Genomic DNA, 13377 nt, shown 5'->3' on the forward strand with positions numbered 1-13377 from the left:
CGCCAGATATGCGCCGAGTGGTCGTCACTGGTAGAGCTTGTCGACTCGTTCGAAAAGGTCTTGGCGAGTGGAACAAAGGTAGGGGATGGTGGTGAAACGAAGGAGGAACGCAACGATGGGTTGCTGGTCGATGCAGAGGTGAAAATCACCCCGTCCCTCTTGCCACTGGTGTTGCCGTTCCCGGTATGCATTTTGGGCAAGCGGGCTGCAAAGTACTGGGTTTGACTAGCGGTGTATCACTGGTGAAAGTGTTTCAGTTGTTGGGAGGATTGCCGAATGTGGTGAAAACGAGGTTGCGGGAAGCCAGCGGGAGAAGCGGGAAGGAGGTATGAAGTGGGGGAAACGAAGCGGGGACGGGGATGATGGGTGGTGCCTATATACCTCGTTGTCTCGCTGTTTCGCTCAGATGATCGACCTGCTGACCCATTCCTATTCGGCTCTCATACCACCCCTCTTAGCGACCGCGACATCCTCGTCTCATCGTCGCACGACCATTCGGTGGGATCTTGCTGCCCCTCGCCACCGCTAATGAAAATGAGTGGAGCAAGACAATCTCGATCAGATTAGGGTCGGACCCGGAGAATGACGGCATCTGATAGCGGAAAATATCCTAAAGAAGCAGTCACAGAACCCCTTTCGGTAATCGGGACTACGGCATGACGGCATAAGCCGAATGACCCGAGACATGGCGGCTATTGGATCTGCTGAGGAGCAGCTGCCACTGCCACTACCCATTCCTGCGGTCTCAGCGCCAGCGCTCATACGGAAGCATGACTAGAGACGGAATGGCGGAATACTGCAAGCAGCTGGCAAAGAGCAGAGCAGCTAGCAAACCTGATCGAGTGCGCGAGAGGTATAGCGCAGGGGGTCGGGCATTAGACGGCTTGTGCTCTCGCCATGTCAGCTAGTTCGCTCTACCTTACTCGCTAGCGGCGCATGCGAACAAGTGGGCCAAATGGATTGCGTACGAGAGGAGGAATGCGACTCCAGCTGCGACTCCCTAGTGCGCATTTCTAGCAGCAGGTACTAGCACTGCGTGATCCTAATTCACGATGTAGTAAACCAGGGTCCGCGGAGTAATGTCACCAACGTGCCTGTCACCAGAAGCAAGGGTCAGGCGGCCCAGCTCTCGCGCTTCGACCTCGAGGTCGGGCCCCGCCGAGGTGAAGCGAGGGGCTTCCGAGTCTGAGCAATGGAGTCTCGCGCTAACTTGAGCGAGCTCTCGGGCGCCGTACCTTGCGCACCAGGTGCCGCGTTCGGCTTGCCTCCGGCACGCGCGCGCTGTGGAGCACTGAATCAGCCTCTCCGAGGATCCCGAAGCGCACTTGTCGGCCGGAGCGAAGCGCTCAGCGAGGCCGCCATGGGGACTGGGTCACGCGCAAGCATTAACGAGGTGATGCGGAACGCTAAGCGCCTTGGATTTTTTGACAGCATGCAGAGTTGGGATGATATCGTGGCTGAGTATGGGTGGCCGATGACCGATGCACGCATGCTAGATGCCAGGGTGAGTCCTCAATATCTCTCCACCGCTTCGTTGGACAAGTCAAGTGGGTGCCAGGCGGTGCATACGATCATGCGCCTGGTTTCTACAAGACCCCAGACAGCACGACCAGCTCCTTCTCACACAACACCAACACCACATCCTTTCCGTTCTTCCTGATCCTCGCCACTCCTAGCGCCGCCCCTCTTTCTAACCCACTGACGCGTACCACCCCCTGCTTTGACGTCGTCTTACCCGTTGGCGGGTAGTAGACATACACGTTACCCTGACCTGCCGAGGACGAGCCCGAATCGAACGCTAGTACCGTTGGATGCTGGGCAGTGTCTAGATCCGTCTTTGCCTTCTTTGGCGATGGGGGTGCGGCCGGATCGTGGAGTGGTGTGAGATGCCGAACGAGCCGAATGTCCCTTTTTGACGAGAGGACAAAGGCGAGCGCCGGGATTGTTGCCTGGTGTGTCCACGGCGAGCCGACCAGGTCCGCCGAAGGAGTGAACAATAACCCATCCACCGCCGATTTGACAATCACCCCCTCCATCCCGTTCCCTCGTCCCCCAGACTGCAGAGGCAGGGAGACGACCGTCACGCTCGCTGTGCTCCATTCCGCCTTCCCATCCCTCAGAATCCCCACAAACACCTCTCTACCCACTTTGCCACCTCCATCGCCCATCGCTCCCGCCGCGCGATCCTCAAAGTCTTCTCCGTCCTCCATATCAAAGTCCATCTCTTCTCTGAGCAGAGACGGGATCGCGGGATGGTTCCCCGCTGGCTCGTCTGGCGCGCGAGTGCGGATAGAGTCGAATGTCTGCCTGACGGATGCGAGGACGTCCGAAGAGAGGGTCTCGGGGATCTCGGCATCGTCGTCGTCGGACGAGGGGAGGAAGAGGGAGGGCCAGCGGTGCTCACCGTCCTGTTTTGCGAGATCGATATCGAGGGTGGAGGATGAGGAGTCGTAAGAGAAGGAGGAGAGATCGGGGTCGATCTCGGCCCACCAGCTCCGTTCGGTATGGCGGAGGAATTGCTGTAGGGGTTCTGGCTGTGCCGCAGCCGGAACCCCCTTGACGGAGAGGTTGATAGATGTGGGATGGAGGGAGATGACGATGTCGGACCGGACTGTCCCCGCTGCGAAGGGTATGCGGATAGATGCCGACTCGCCCGTCTGAGTCCAGGTGAGAGGCTGGTCCGGAGGTGGGGTGGATATTCGCGCCGGTTCTGATGGAGGGACCGGGACGCTCTGCTCCCCTTGCGGTAGACTTGCTCCGAGGCCCAGCTTGGCTATCCTCGCATCCCGCTCCCTCTTCTCCTTCTCCACCTCGTTCAAGGCCTCCTCCGTCTTGCTATTCCCATACGTCTCGCCGGAAAGTACCATCCATCCCGCGTCCGTCCACGCGGTATACACCGGCAGATCTCCCGCCTGAATTCGCCACCGTACATCCAGCTCCGACGTATGCTCCGCTGACGACAGGTCTATGACAACCTCGAGCAGCTCAAAGGTCCGCTTGGTTGTTCGGCTTTTGCCCTCCTCTGGACCTATGACCGAGCGGGACAAGAGCAGACTGATAGAGTCCGACTCAGCACGGGCGGCGCGAATGAGGAATGGACCGCCGGATCCGCCGGAAAGTGTAAAGGTGGAGCTGAGTGTACAGGATGAGGTGGGATCGGAAGTACAGAGGAGGTGCAGGTCGCCAGCGCCGGAGGAGATGGCCCAGAGGTTTGGGTGGATGGCGATGGTGGAGGGGTATTCAGGGGCAGGGGCGGAGGAGGATGATATGGGTGTGGGGAGGGTGGCGAGAACAGAGAAAGAAGGTATGAGATTGTCCTGAAGGTATCAGCTATGCTCCTTGCGGGCAAGTACAGCTCCGTCTCCTCGGCGTTGACTCTTGATGCCAGCTTTCATCCCAGGTGGATCTTCCACTCACATCCAGCTCAAATCCTACAATATTCCACTCCTTATCAACGTAAATCCCCCTCCCTTGCTCATTCACCGCCAAATGATCCCATCCTATCCTATCTCTCGTTTCCTTGAAAGACAAGGTATGCTGACCATGCTCGAGCCGACTCTGGGTCGTTCCTGATCCCGGCAGACGATGACCCTGGACGTCCTCGGTCGGGGACAAGGAGTGAAGGCGGTAAGTCTCGAATTGAGGGTAGAGGAGCGCTCTGTCTGGAGGGAAGAGAGCCATGATGCCTTTGGAGCTGATGTAGAAGAAGCAGATGTAGCACTACAAAGTAGATGCTTACTCTTGTGTCGTAGATGGCTGTGGTCACGTGATCCATGCATTGAGGAATGTGGAGTTTCGATCAACGCGTCAGCAGCTTGGCCCCTGGAGTCTGGACGCGTCTGACTTTGTCTTGCCTTTGCCTTCCGCCTCACATACATCACCTTCTCCTCTACCCGGCATCCTCGCCTCACACCGCCCGCCCGCTCGCAGCAAAAGTGCTGCAGCTCCTTCGACTTCGGCGATATGGTCCCCATCGGCGCCACGCCCTCGCTCAAGCGATCGGCATCTTGTGATGTGCCGCTCGGCAACCGTGCCAGGACAGCTGCGACCGTGCCGCTCGTCAAGCGGCAGCGCGACAGCACTCCTTTCAGAGAAGTGTGCGCGCCTGATCAGGAGCTCATTGCTGGTGGGTCGAGACCAGGCGCCTCTACGACGAGGATAGAGCTGATCTTTCAGCATCTACCAGAGTCTTCAATGTGCCAGAGATTCGCTCGGCCATATACAAGCTGGTCGATAAGCGTACTCTGTGCACTTTGATGCGCTTGAGCCGAGAGGCGTTGGCGGGAGCGGCGGAAATCTTGTACGCGCAGATCGATGGGGAATTGTTTGAGCGCATAAACCGCAACACCGTGAGTCCGCAACATCCCTCGTCTGTCCACTAGACACATGGTCAGAGACATAACATGCCGACCGTCCAGGAGCGGGGTTTACTGTACTCGAACTGCGTCCGCCACCTCGACCTCAGTCCCCTCTTCATCGACGCTCGGATCTCTTCTCCCTCCTATTTTGACTTCGATCAGGTCGCCCAGTCCCGCGCCAAGCACCCTTACCTCCTCAGCATCACGTACAAGAACCCCTCTCATCGGCTCAGCGACGCCTACACCGTCCATCTTGACGACGAATCCATCTCGGTCGAGATCGAGAGCAAACCTCTCATCGCCGTATACGGACCCCCTCCCCAATCCTGCAACATCCAGTTCCCGCGAGACTACACGGTCCCCGGACTATCGGTACGACATACCTCCCACATCCAGCTGGTCTATCATAGCGATGATGCGTTGAACTCCTGTCTCGATATGGAGGACGATTACGAGCATCTGGCGCATTGGTCGGAATGGCTTTTCCGGAACTCCTTGGCTGACCCTCGCATCACGAGCATCGAAGACCTCGAGACTGCGCATTCGGACGGTCCCCCAATTGTGACCATGAAAGACATCCAATCCTGGATGACACATCGGAACCTCGTCGGTCTACCTCCCCTATCCTATTTTTCCCTTCCCGAAGTCATATATCTCCACCGTCCTGCAACCCTCTCGTCCTCCGTTGGACCCCAAATGACATCTCTTTCCGTGGACGCATCACTCTTCAACCCGGAGGACCCGCAAGACATGATCAACGTTATCGATACGTCTTTTCCCCGCCTCGAGCATCTCATCATCCGTGGTTGTTACCTCCTCGTCGGCGACATCGCCGACCTGCCCGCCCTGTCAGGCCTACCGCATCTTCGTCGGCTCGTCATCGAACACATGCCATGGAATGACTGGGAGTCAGGGGCAATTGAATACTACCGGCCGAAATTGCTTCGTCACCTCACTGGAATCGGCAACGAGAACACTGTCGTCGATAATCTGGCGTACGCTGAGGCGAGCAAGGTGTTTGATGAACTCCTTCGAATCCGCAGGCGGCTGGTGATAGAAGGGGCGGATCGAATATGGGAGGTCGAGAGATATGACGCCGTGGTGGCTCGTGTAGATGAGTTGAAGGGGAAGCTAGACGACGTGGAGAGGCAGTCATATAGATGCCTGGCTGGGCGTTAAATGGTCAATAAGGGCTAAGCCGAGGTGAGCTTTCCTGTCCTGATACCCGATGCTGAGCTGATCGGTCCAGGAGACGGAATGATGCGGTCATGATGTGGCCGATGACCTCGACTGGGACGACCAGTGGGACGCGGGACTATCGGTCTGAGGGGCGGATGGGTAGCCTTGCTTGTGAGTGTGAATGTCTCTATCCCACTTCGCGTCTTCACAGAGGTGTAAGAAGTGAGCCCGAACTGACTCTGCAGCCGCTCAATTGCTTTTGTACCGTCCCATAACGATGATGACTTGCGTGTCTCGTCAGCTACCGTTGCGTCCGTATGTGTCATTATGACAGGGAGGCAATACGGGCGGAGAAGAAGCGTGCCGTGCGTAGATAAGTTGGATGTGGAAGATTGAGGTGAGTTTGGTTCGTCTCTGCTCACCTGGGATGAGGCTGATACCGACAGGAAATATAGATACGACCATGCTATACATCAAGCAGAAGTAGGTGCTAGTAATGGTGGACAGAGGGGATTGCGGGAGTGAGTGCAGCTTCATGAGCTGGTCTAGCGGAGGCGCCGAGGAGGTTTGGTCAGAGGACGGCAGCTCAGACTGCTCGGCACTACTTGTGGTGAGCGGTCTCTCCTGCCTTTACGGTCACTTGTGGAGCTAGCAGCTAGCGCCTGGGGATGTACGATGAGCGCTTGAGCTGACCCCCGCAAGCTATTCGATCGCCCAACTCCACAGGCGTCCACATTTGATCTCATCATCCGGGCAAAAATCGCCGTCCTTCCAAATCGATCGCTTTGTATACATACAGCGTGTCGTTATGAAGTATGCACAGCTCATGCGCTCTATGCTCTGCAGGAGCGGATAGCTACTTCACAACGAACAGCTGGTCAAGTCAGCGGAATCTTCAACCTGAATTTGACTTCGCGTCAACGTTCCTGCATCTCTCTTTGCTTTGCCCATCAATCATCATCATCTGCATTTCCATACGATTTACCACAGACAAAGCATGTCCACCTTCCCCCGACCTCCCCCTCGCCCCGCAGATACCGACGAGCCCTCACCTGACATACCCCTCCTATCAGCAACTCCCGAGCAGCTCTTTATACGTCTCAAGGAGTTGGTCGCTTTGGCTAAGGTGGTTCGGGCCGAGGGACCGCCTAATGCTGCTCGGAGGGCGTACGATCTGTTAGAGGTGAGAGAGAGGATCATCTTTCTCCTTGATAGAAGGACCCAGGCGCGGATGATGAGGGTGCACAAGGCGGGGACAGCTTGTGTCGCATCCGTCTTGTATCGACACGTCCATATCAATGTCATGAAAGGCATGTCCCAGATCATCGTGTGTTCTTGCTGCTTGTATTGTCTTATCCGTATGGATGTGCTTCAGCTAACGGAGTAGCCGAGACGAGCTGTCTGTTGTCTCGCCGTCCGCTCGCTCGACATCAGCCCCAGGCCGGACGCTGTCGACCCTTTCGGGCGGTTGGCTGCGTTCGAACGGCGCGCCGGTGAACACGCTCGAGCCATCGGCCTCGCCCATATACAGGAAAATCTCCAATCATGGCGCAAGAAGGTGCCCAATATCCGCCGTCTTGATTACCTCTAACCGGACGGATGCGACGATGATGCGTATGTCGTCCACATCGTCGGTGACCGCCTCGAGATCGAGCTCCAAACTGTCTTCAAGCCGCAGTTCTGGCAATCCCCCTTCGAGCCGCCAGTCTTCCCTCCTACCCCTCAACTCACAGGCGCCACCATCCGCAAACACACCATAATCATCCGCTTAGCCAATCGCGGCCGGGGCTTCGAGGACGAATATCATCCTGAACCGTCGGCCGTCCACTCCCGTCAATGGACGGAGTACCTCTTCCTCAATCCTGCACTCGATCGTAGAGTGAGCGGTATTGATCTCAATGAAGCCCCATGGCTCAATCCGCCCTACGAGGGGCTCCTCGCTTTCACCAGCTCGCGGATGACAGACACAGTCAGCTCGCTGGTGGAATGCACGGTCTCGGACAAGGCAGCAATGTCTATCGAGGCTTTCCGGGCTCTACCTGCCACCCTGGCTCCCCATCTGCGCGTCCTCCAGCTATCTATCGCCAACTTCGCCCGCTTCCCCGAGGTCCAGACGGGTATAATCATCCTAGACGTCTCCCTCCCCTTCCTCGACGAATTCACCATCGACTGCGCCAGAGCTGTGGACGTCCAGGAATCTCGATTGACAGGCGCTCAGGCCCCCCTCGCCGGCATGAACGGACTCCGTCGGTTCAACATCCTCTACCATCTTGTCGTGCCCCTCCAATCCCTCGCGGAACACATCTGCCGCCTGGGAAGCAATGAGGTGGTGTTTCACTTTGGTGGCATCAAGTCCAAAGAGGGGAAGAGAGACTTTCATAAGCTGGCTCAGGAGCGTAAGCGGGCTTTATTGTGATGGTCAGTCCAATTCGTCTTCGGACCTCAATCTTGTGCTGAAAGCTAGATGTACTGTCCGCCCGTGGGATCCCGCTGGGCAAGGTCATTGCGGGGATACGTTGGATCGTTATCCCGGAGCAGGCCCAAGGGGCTAAGATTATGAGCGAGTCTCAAGTGGGCATACCAGGCGCAGGCGAGTGGAGAGGGTGGTGAAGTGGTGGACGGCGTGTCGATGGAAGGGGGTCAGGCTGGATTGGGATTGGGACAGGACTGGGGACGGACTGGGGGAGGGATGGAACGCAGTATTGGATCAAGCTCTTGGCTGGTCCTTTCTCGCTTTCGTTTTGGGCAACATTCGATCTGTCTATCCGCAGCATCATATGCTGTTCCTCACATCACTACAGCTTTGTACTTCAGCAGCTCCAGATGCAAATATGTTGGGCGGCTGGGATGCTGGCTCATAGCAAAGCTCCTTCCCACGATCTCGTAATGGGCGCTCGCGCTTAATCATAGAGACGCGCCGAAAACCAATCGACCAAGTATCGACTTTACTTCGTCCATCTTTGCAGCGACATCATGGATGAACCTACTCCAGACATTCCCATCCTGGAGGCGACACCAGAGCAGCTGTTCGTGAGGCTCAAAGAGCTCCACGCTCTCGCAAAGGCCGCCCAGGCGGAAGGACCCAAAGGGCCGGCAAGACGCGTCTGGGATGTGCTGGAAGTCAGGGAGAAGATCATCGGGATGGTGGACAGGAGGACTCAGGGGAGGATGATGAGGCTACACAAGGGAGCGACAGCTTCAGTCGCTTCCAAGCTGTATCGGGAGGTCCATGTGAATGTGTTGCGGAATATGAGCCGAGCTATCGTGAGCACCCTCTCTGTCTTGGAAATATCCGGCTTGTTTGCCCTGCCTGTCTTGTAGCTGACAGCTCAGCCGCGACGCGCCGTTTGCTGCAACGCTGTCCTCGCGGTTGACACCAGCCCTCGGCCAGATGTCACTGACCCCTTCGGGATATGGGCCGCAATTGAACGGCACAAGCCTGGACCGCGGTCGTTCGACCTCGAAAGGCTGAAGCAAGACCTCGAGATCTGGCGCAGGAAAGCGCCTCGTCTACAGCGGGTGCTCCATCTATATCCACCGGGAAACAAGGATGACGCCTGGATCGCGTACATCATCGGCGACCGGATCGAGATCGACCTGCAAACGGTCTTTGCACCCACATTCCAAATGATCGGATTCGTTCCACCCGCCTTTCCTCCCACCCCGGTCATAAGCGGAGCCATCATCCGGCGGCATACCATCGTGCTTCGTCCATATCTCGAGGTCGCAGGGTCGCGTTACGACGAGGGCGACCTGCCGTTGTGCTCATCGTACCTTTTTGACAATCCCAACCTTGACGTCCGCGTTGACAGCATCGACCTGTACCGTGCGTTGGCAATGAACCCAATATTCCTTACAATCATCCTCTTCCTCCATAAGCGGCGCTCCATCGCACCGACCGCGGGGGTCACGGTCTCAGACGTAACCGGAAACACTCTGCCCAACTTTCGCTTGTTTGCGGACTTCCTCGGCCGCAGCCTCCGCGTCCTCCAAGTCCCAGTCGACATATTCGTTCCCTTTCCGGACGTACAAACGGGGATCTCCATCTTGGATGCGGCCCTGCCCTCCCTCGACGTATTCACCATCGACTACGGGGAGCTTACAACCCTTCAGTCTCGCTTGAGCGGCCCGCCGCTGTCCGGCATGCGAGGTCTGCGCAGCCTTAACATCCTACACTCTAGCGGGCAGGCGCTGCCCGAGTTTGCCGAATTTATCTGCCGTTTGGGAGGAGATGACTGTGTGTATCACTTTGGCGGGATCAGATCAAAGAAGGGAAAGCGCGACTTCCACGCACTTGTGAAGCAGCAGAGGAGAAAGGCCTTGAAGTGGTAAGTTTACTCTATACCTCAAACCAGACCTGCGCTAATAGCTAGAGCTCCGTCCTTTCACATTTCAGCCGAGAAAGGGAGGAGGAGGCGGCTCTGAGTATGGATGGTACAGCTCCATCTCTGGGCGAGAGCCGGGCGAGGGCGGGTCGAGGGCAGGTCTATGAGAGGAGGAGCATGCACGAAGTGGGGGAGCGAAGTGGGGCAGCAATCTGATTTGCGATCATCTCTGCTTCTTGCTATACTTCGCTGCTACATTTCCTTTGCAAGTCTCTTCGCATCTATGGATGGCTCTGGAGTAGTGCTTCTATGAGGCCAGCTGGCCTGCCTCTACTCGCAAGCTCTCACAGGTCTGCCTCTACTCGCAAGCTCTCACAGGTCAACCGTCCGGAGGTGCTCGCTTGGCTCGCCAAACTCTCTCAAACGTTTCCGAAAGCTCATGGCTGATCGATGATCTCAACTTTGCTTTTACTTTGTCACCTCCTTTTCCACAGAACCCGTCATGCGAGCAGATCAATGTCAGACGTGCACGATACAGATGTGCCAGAATGCCCAAATGGGGTCTTCAATTTCCCCTCAGGCTCAACGCGGGTCGTCGATGCAGATGAAGAGGTGAGTAACCCCTGTCCGTTTGCTACATGAAGCCCTTCAGGTAGCTGATCAGCTCAGATCATGGAGCTCTATATGACACTAAGCACGATCACGTCTACCTCCGAGGACCTTGGTGAAAGTACAGGCGGACTAGGCTATCTCGACGCAACGCAGAGTATACTGCAGCTCGATCTGGAGCTCGTACCGCCAATGAAAGGTGCGGTCCCCAAAGCGGCAAAGGGCCGGTCTAGGCGCACCAACGGGGCCGCTACATCCAGGGAGGAGGCGATGGTGGTATCGGTACAATTGCAGCAGGACCTACACACTCTCAAAACAAGCAAGGGGGACACCGGTACGCTAAGTTTTGGTCGGAAGCTGTGATGCGGGGAGCTGATACATCAGGCAGTGTCTTATGGCGAAGCAGGTATGTCAATCACATCGCGACTACATGGCTTATCGGAGCTGATCTGACCGCTAGTCTCCATCTCGCCCGTCACATTCTCACCCAGCACACCTTCCCCACTCCCTCCGTCATCCCACTCCTCTCACCAGACAAGCTCAAATCTGCGCGTATCCTCGAGCTCGGCTCGGGGACTGGTCTCCTCGGCGTTCTCCTCTCGCCTCTCTGCTCATCCTACGTCGCGAGTGACCGGTTCGAGAACCTACGGCTCATCCAGCGCAATATCGAACTCAACGGGCTGGGAGATTCCAAGTCGGGTCAGTCTGGGCGCGCTGGTGCCAGTAAGGCTGCCAGGGGCGCTGTCACTGCCGCTGAGAGCGCTCTCGAAGTCAGGGAGGTGGATTGGGTAGAGGCTTCGGGAGCGCGGCGGAAGCGGGAAGCGAGCGGCAAGGTTGCTCAGGACAGCGAGTCAGACGGCGAAGAGCCGTTCGATCTGATCCTGGCGGTCGATTGTATCTTCAACGAGTCGCTGGTCCAGCCTCTGGTGGATACTTTCGCGCGCTACTGCTCAGAGGGGGGCCGAACGATGGTCTGGGTGGTCATCGAGCTCCGGAGCTCGGACGTGGTGAGTGCAGCCTCTCTCAAGCTCTACTTATTTGCTCGTAAGCTGACGCTGCAGCTGACGCTCTTCATGGACACTTGGCTGAACGACCCGGCTGGTCCATGGACTATCATACGTCTGAGCGAGGAGGCTATGGGGATGTGGGACGGCGGGGCAAAGGGTCGTTGGGTTGGCTGGGTGGGCTGGCGGTAGAGTTGTACTCGTATGGGGCGGGACGGCAAGTCAAAAGTCTCTGCTTCCTGCTATATAACAGCTCGAGCATCCTATCAGCGCTCGATATCTCTTGCAGTCTTACTAGCTCTCCTTCTGGCCATGCACGAGCACTGCCTCACCGTCTCAGCCAATCAGAATCTGGCAGGCCCAGCTCCACATTCCTCGCCGTCGCGTCCAGCAGTTCGAGATCTTTCCACCTGCATCGCATCAGTCATAGGCCGTAGCCACCTGATAGGGGCGTCCGCGGACAAGTCCCTCAACGGGGATGCGGCCGTCAGACCCTTGGTGTGTGTGTGGATCCACGACGGCTCTGCCATGTCGGACGGGACCGGTTGGGAGCTCGGCGGTGGGGATGGTCTTTTTCTGGAGCAATTCGCCATTATGGGCGCAGAAGTCAGCACCGCTGGCGCCTGGGTCGCGCAGGGGGGTGGTGCGCAGGAGGCGATCGTTCTGCTTCTGGAGTGGCTGGGCGATGAACATGAGGTCCATTGGAGTGTGTCGGCGGGATGGTTGTCTATCTAGGCGTCATCTGGTGAGTCAGCTCAGTCATAGTGACAGATGGTCTCGTCATCTCGCTGACTATAGTCCTTTCACGACCCCTATACCCTCGACATGTCCCAGGAACCACCGAACATCATGCAGAGCGGGAACTCGCCCCCTCAGGAGTTCACCGACAACGACCTCATTCCTCCCTTCAATCTCATCCGCGAGAGTCTTCCCATCATCACCGTCTTGGACCTCTCCGACATTCGAAAGCTATACCGCAACAAAGGGATCGACATGTGCGATAAGGCAAGCTTGGACTTTTGGGGGAGATGGAGTGGGTAAAAGAGGGCGATCATCACATTCTCCATCACCTAGCCAAGGAAGGGGAGGACCCGGTGGAGTGAGTCTTCTCTCCCCTTTTAGAGCTGCGCTGACTCGTAGGGCTCAATTCACCTTCACTGGCTTGGGTCTACTTACCCGCCTCTCCCTTCCCACACCTCTCCTACGACAACCTCGGCGCCTTCACACCCGACAATCACCCTACACTCTGCCCCCCCCCACTACCTCCCCGGCTTCCCCGGCCCGGTCCACATGATCCCTGGCGCGGTCGACCGTGTCGACTTCGGATCAGATGACCTTTATGCCCTGCACTATCCGACCGGTGGCGAGACTTCACGGATCGCCTTGTGGTCGATCTTCCTCCGTGCTCTCGGTATCCACGTCACGGATCTCGGTTCAACCTTCGCCGATTCTGCCCAGGCGGAGGTGGATCAGGCTCTCGCGGATTTCGCAGCTACCCTGCCCATGGAGCGGCTCCCGTTCCCCACTCCGGCCGAGAAAGGCGTCGTCGGGGAAGCGGACCTGGATATCTTCCGGACTGTGTCCACGCCGAGCAGACATGCCGACCTTCACTCGGACTCGGCTATCATCTTCTCCGGACCAGGTATCGGCAATTTACACCGCACATACCCTCCTTCTCCCCGCGAAATGCTCTGGTTACTTCGGTACCTGCAGGACCGCGGTTTCACATGCCAGCTCGAGGCCAACTTCGGCCCCCTCTCTCATGACGTCATCCTTCCCCTGGGTGCAAGCCCCTTCCCCTCCGACTTCACGCCTCACGGATTCGAAAAACCCCGGCGGTGGTCCGGCGTCAACTCTTCCGAGTGGGGGACAAGGCAACCGACCGTCCAGAGGAAGTAAGTG

The 13377-nt window shown here is 57.3% G+C and overlaps 5 protein-coding genes across 5 annotated transcripts; 4 read left to right on the forward strand and 1 right to left on the reverse strand.

The window, feature by feature from the left end:
• Nucleotides 1-1586: 1586 nt before the first annotated feature.
• On the reverse strand, nt 1587-3681 carry MKK02DRAFT_39884 (uncharacterized protein; the record flags this gene model as incomplete). Its single annotated transcript, XM_053090824.1, has 2 exons — nt 1587-3317; nt 3418-3681. 2 exons carry the CDS (start codon nt 3679-3681, stop codon nt 1587-1589), a joined length of 1995 nt encoding a protein of 664 aa, XP_052949345.1.
• A 282-nt stretch (nt 3682-3963) lies between these two features.
• Nucleotides 3964-5537, forward strand: MKK02DRAFT_39885 (uncharacterized protein; the record flags this gene model as incomplete). Its single annotated transcript, XM_053090825.1, has 3 exons — nt 3964-4126; nt 4177-4349; nt 4395-5537. The coding sequence occupies 3 exons, from the start codon at nt 3964-3966 to the stop codon at nt 5535-5537; spliced, it is 1479 nt and encodes a 492-aa protein (XP_052949346.1).
• A 997-nt stretch (nt 5538-6534) lies between these two features.
• Nucleotides 6535-8147, forward strand: MKK02DRAFT_39886 (uncharacterized protein; the record flags this gene model as incomplete). Its single annotated transcript, XM_053090826.1, has 4 exons — nt 6535-6864; nt 6925-7095; nt 7210-7933; nt 8002-8147. 4 exons carry the CDS (start codon nt 6535-6537, stop codon nt 8145-8147), a joined length of 1371 nt encoding a protein of 456 aa, XP_052949347.1.
• Nucleotides 8148-8510: 363 nt separating this feature from the next.
• Nucleotides 8511-9869, forward strand: MKK02DRAFT_39887 (uncharacterized protein; the record flags this gene model as incomplete). Its single annotated transcript, XM_053090827.1, has 2 exons — nt 8511-8801; nt 8871-9869. The coding sequence occupies 2 exons, from the start codon at nt 8511-8513 to the stop codon at nt 9867-9869; spliced, it is 1290 nt and encodes a 429-aa protein (XP_052949348.1).
• Nucleotides 9870-10378: 509 nt separating this feature from the next.
• Nucleotides 10379-13374, forward strand: MKK02DRAFT_39888 (uncharacterized protein; the record flags this gene model as incomplete). The annotated part of the gene is made up of 8 exons (XM_053090828.1): nt 10379-10474; nt 10532-10805; nt 10856-10877; nt 10932-11478; nt 11533-11635; nt 11924-12171; nt 12274-12417; nt 12616-13374. The coding sequence occupies 8 exons, from the start codon at nt 10379-10381 to the stop codon at nt 13372-13374; spliced, it is 2193 nt and encodes a 730-aa protein (XP_052949349.1).
• Between the last annotated feature and the right edge of the window lie 3 nt (nt 13375-13377).

This window comes from Dioszegia hungarica (genome assembly GCF_025882075.1).
Source record: "Dioszegia hungarica strain PDD-24b-2 chromosome Unknown MKK02contig_2, whole genome shotgun sequence".
Taxonomy (NCBI): domain Eukaryota; kingdom Fungi; phylum Basidiomycota; class Tremellomycetes; order Tremellales; family Bulleribasidiaceae; genus Dioszegia; species Dioszegia hungarica.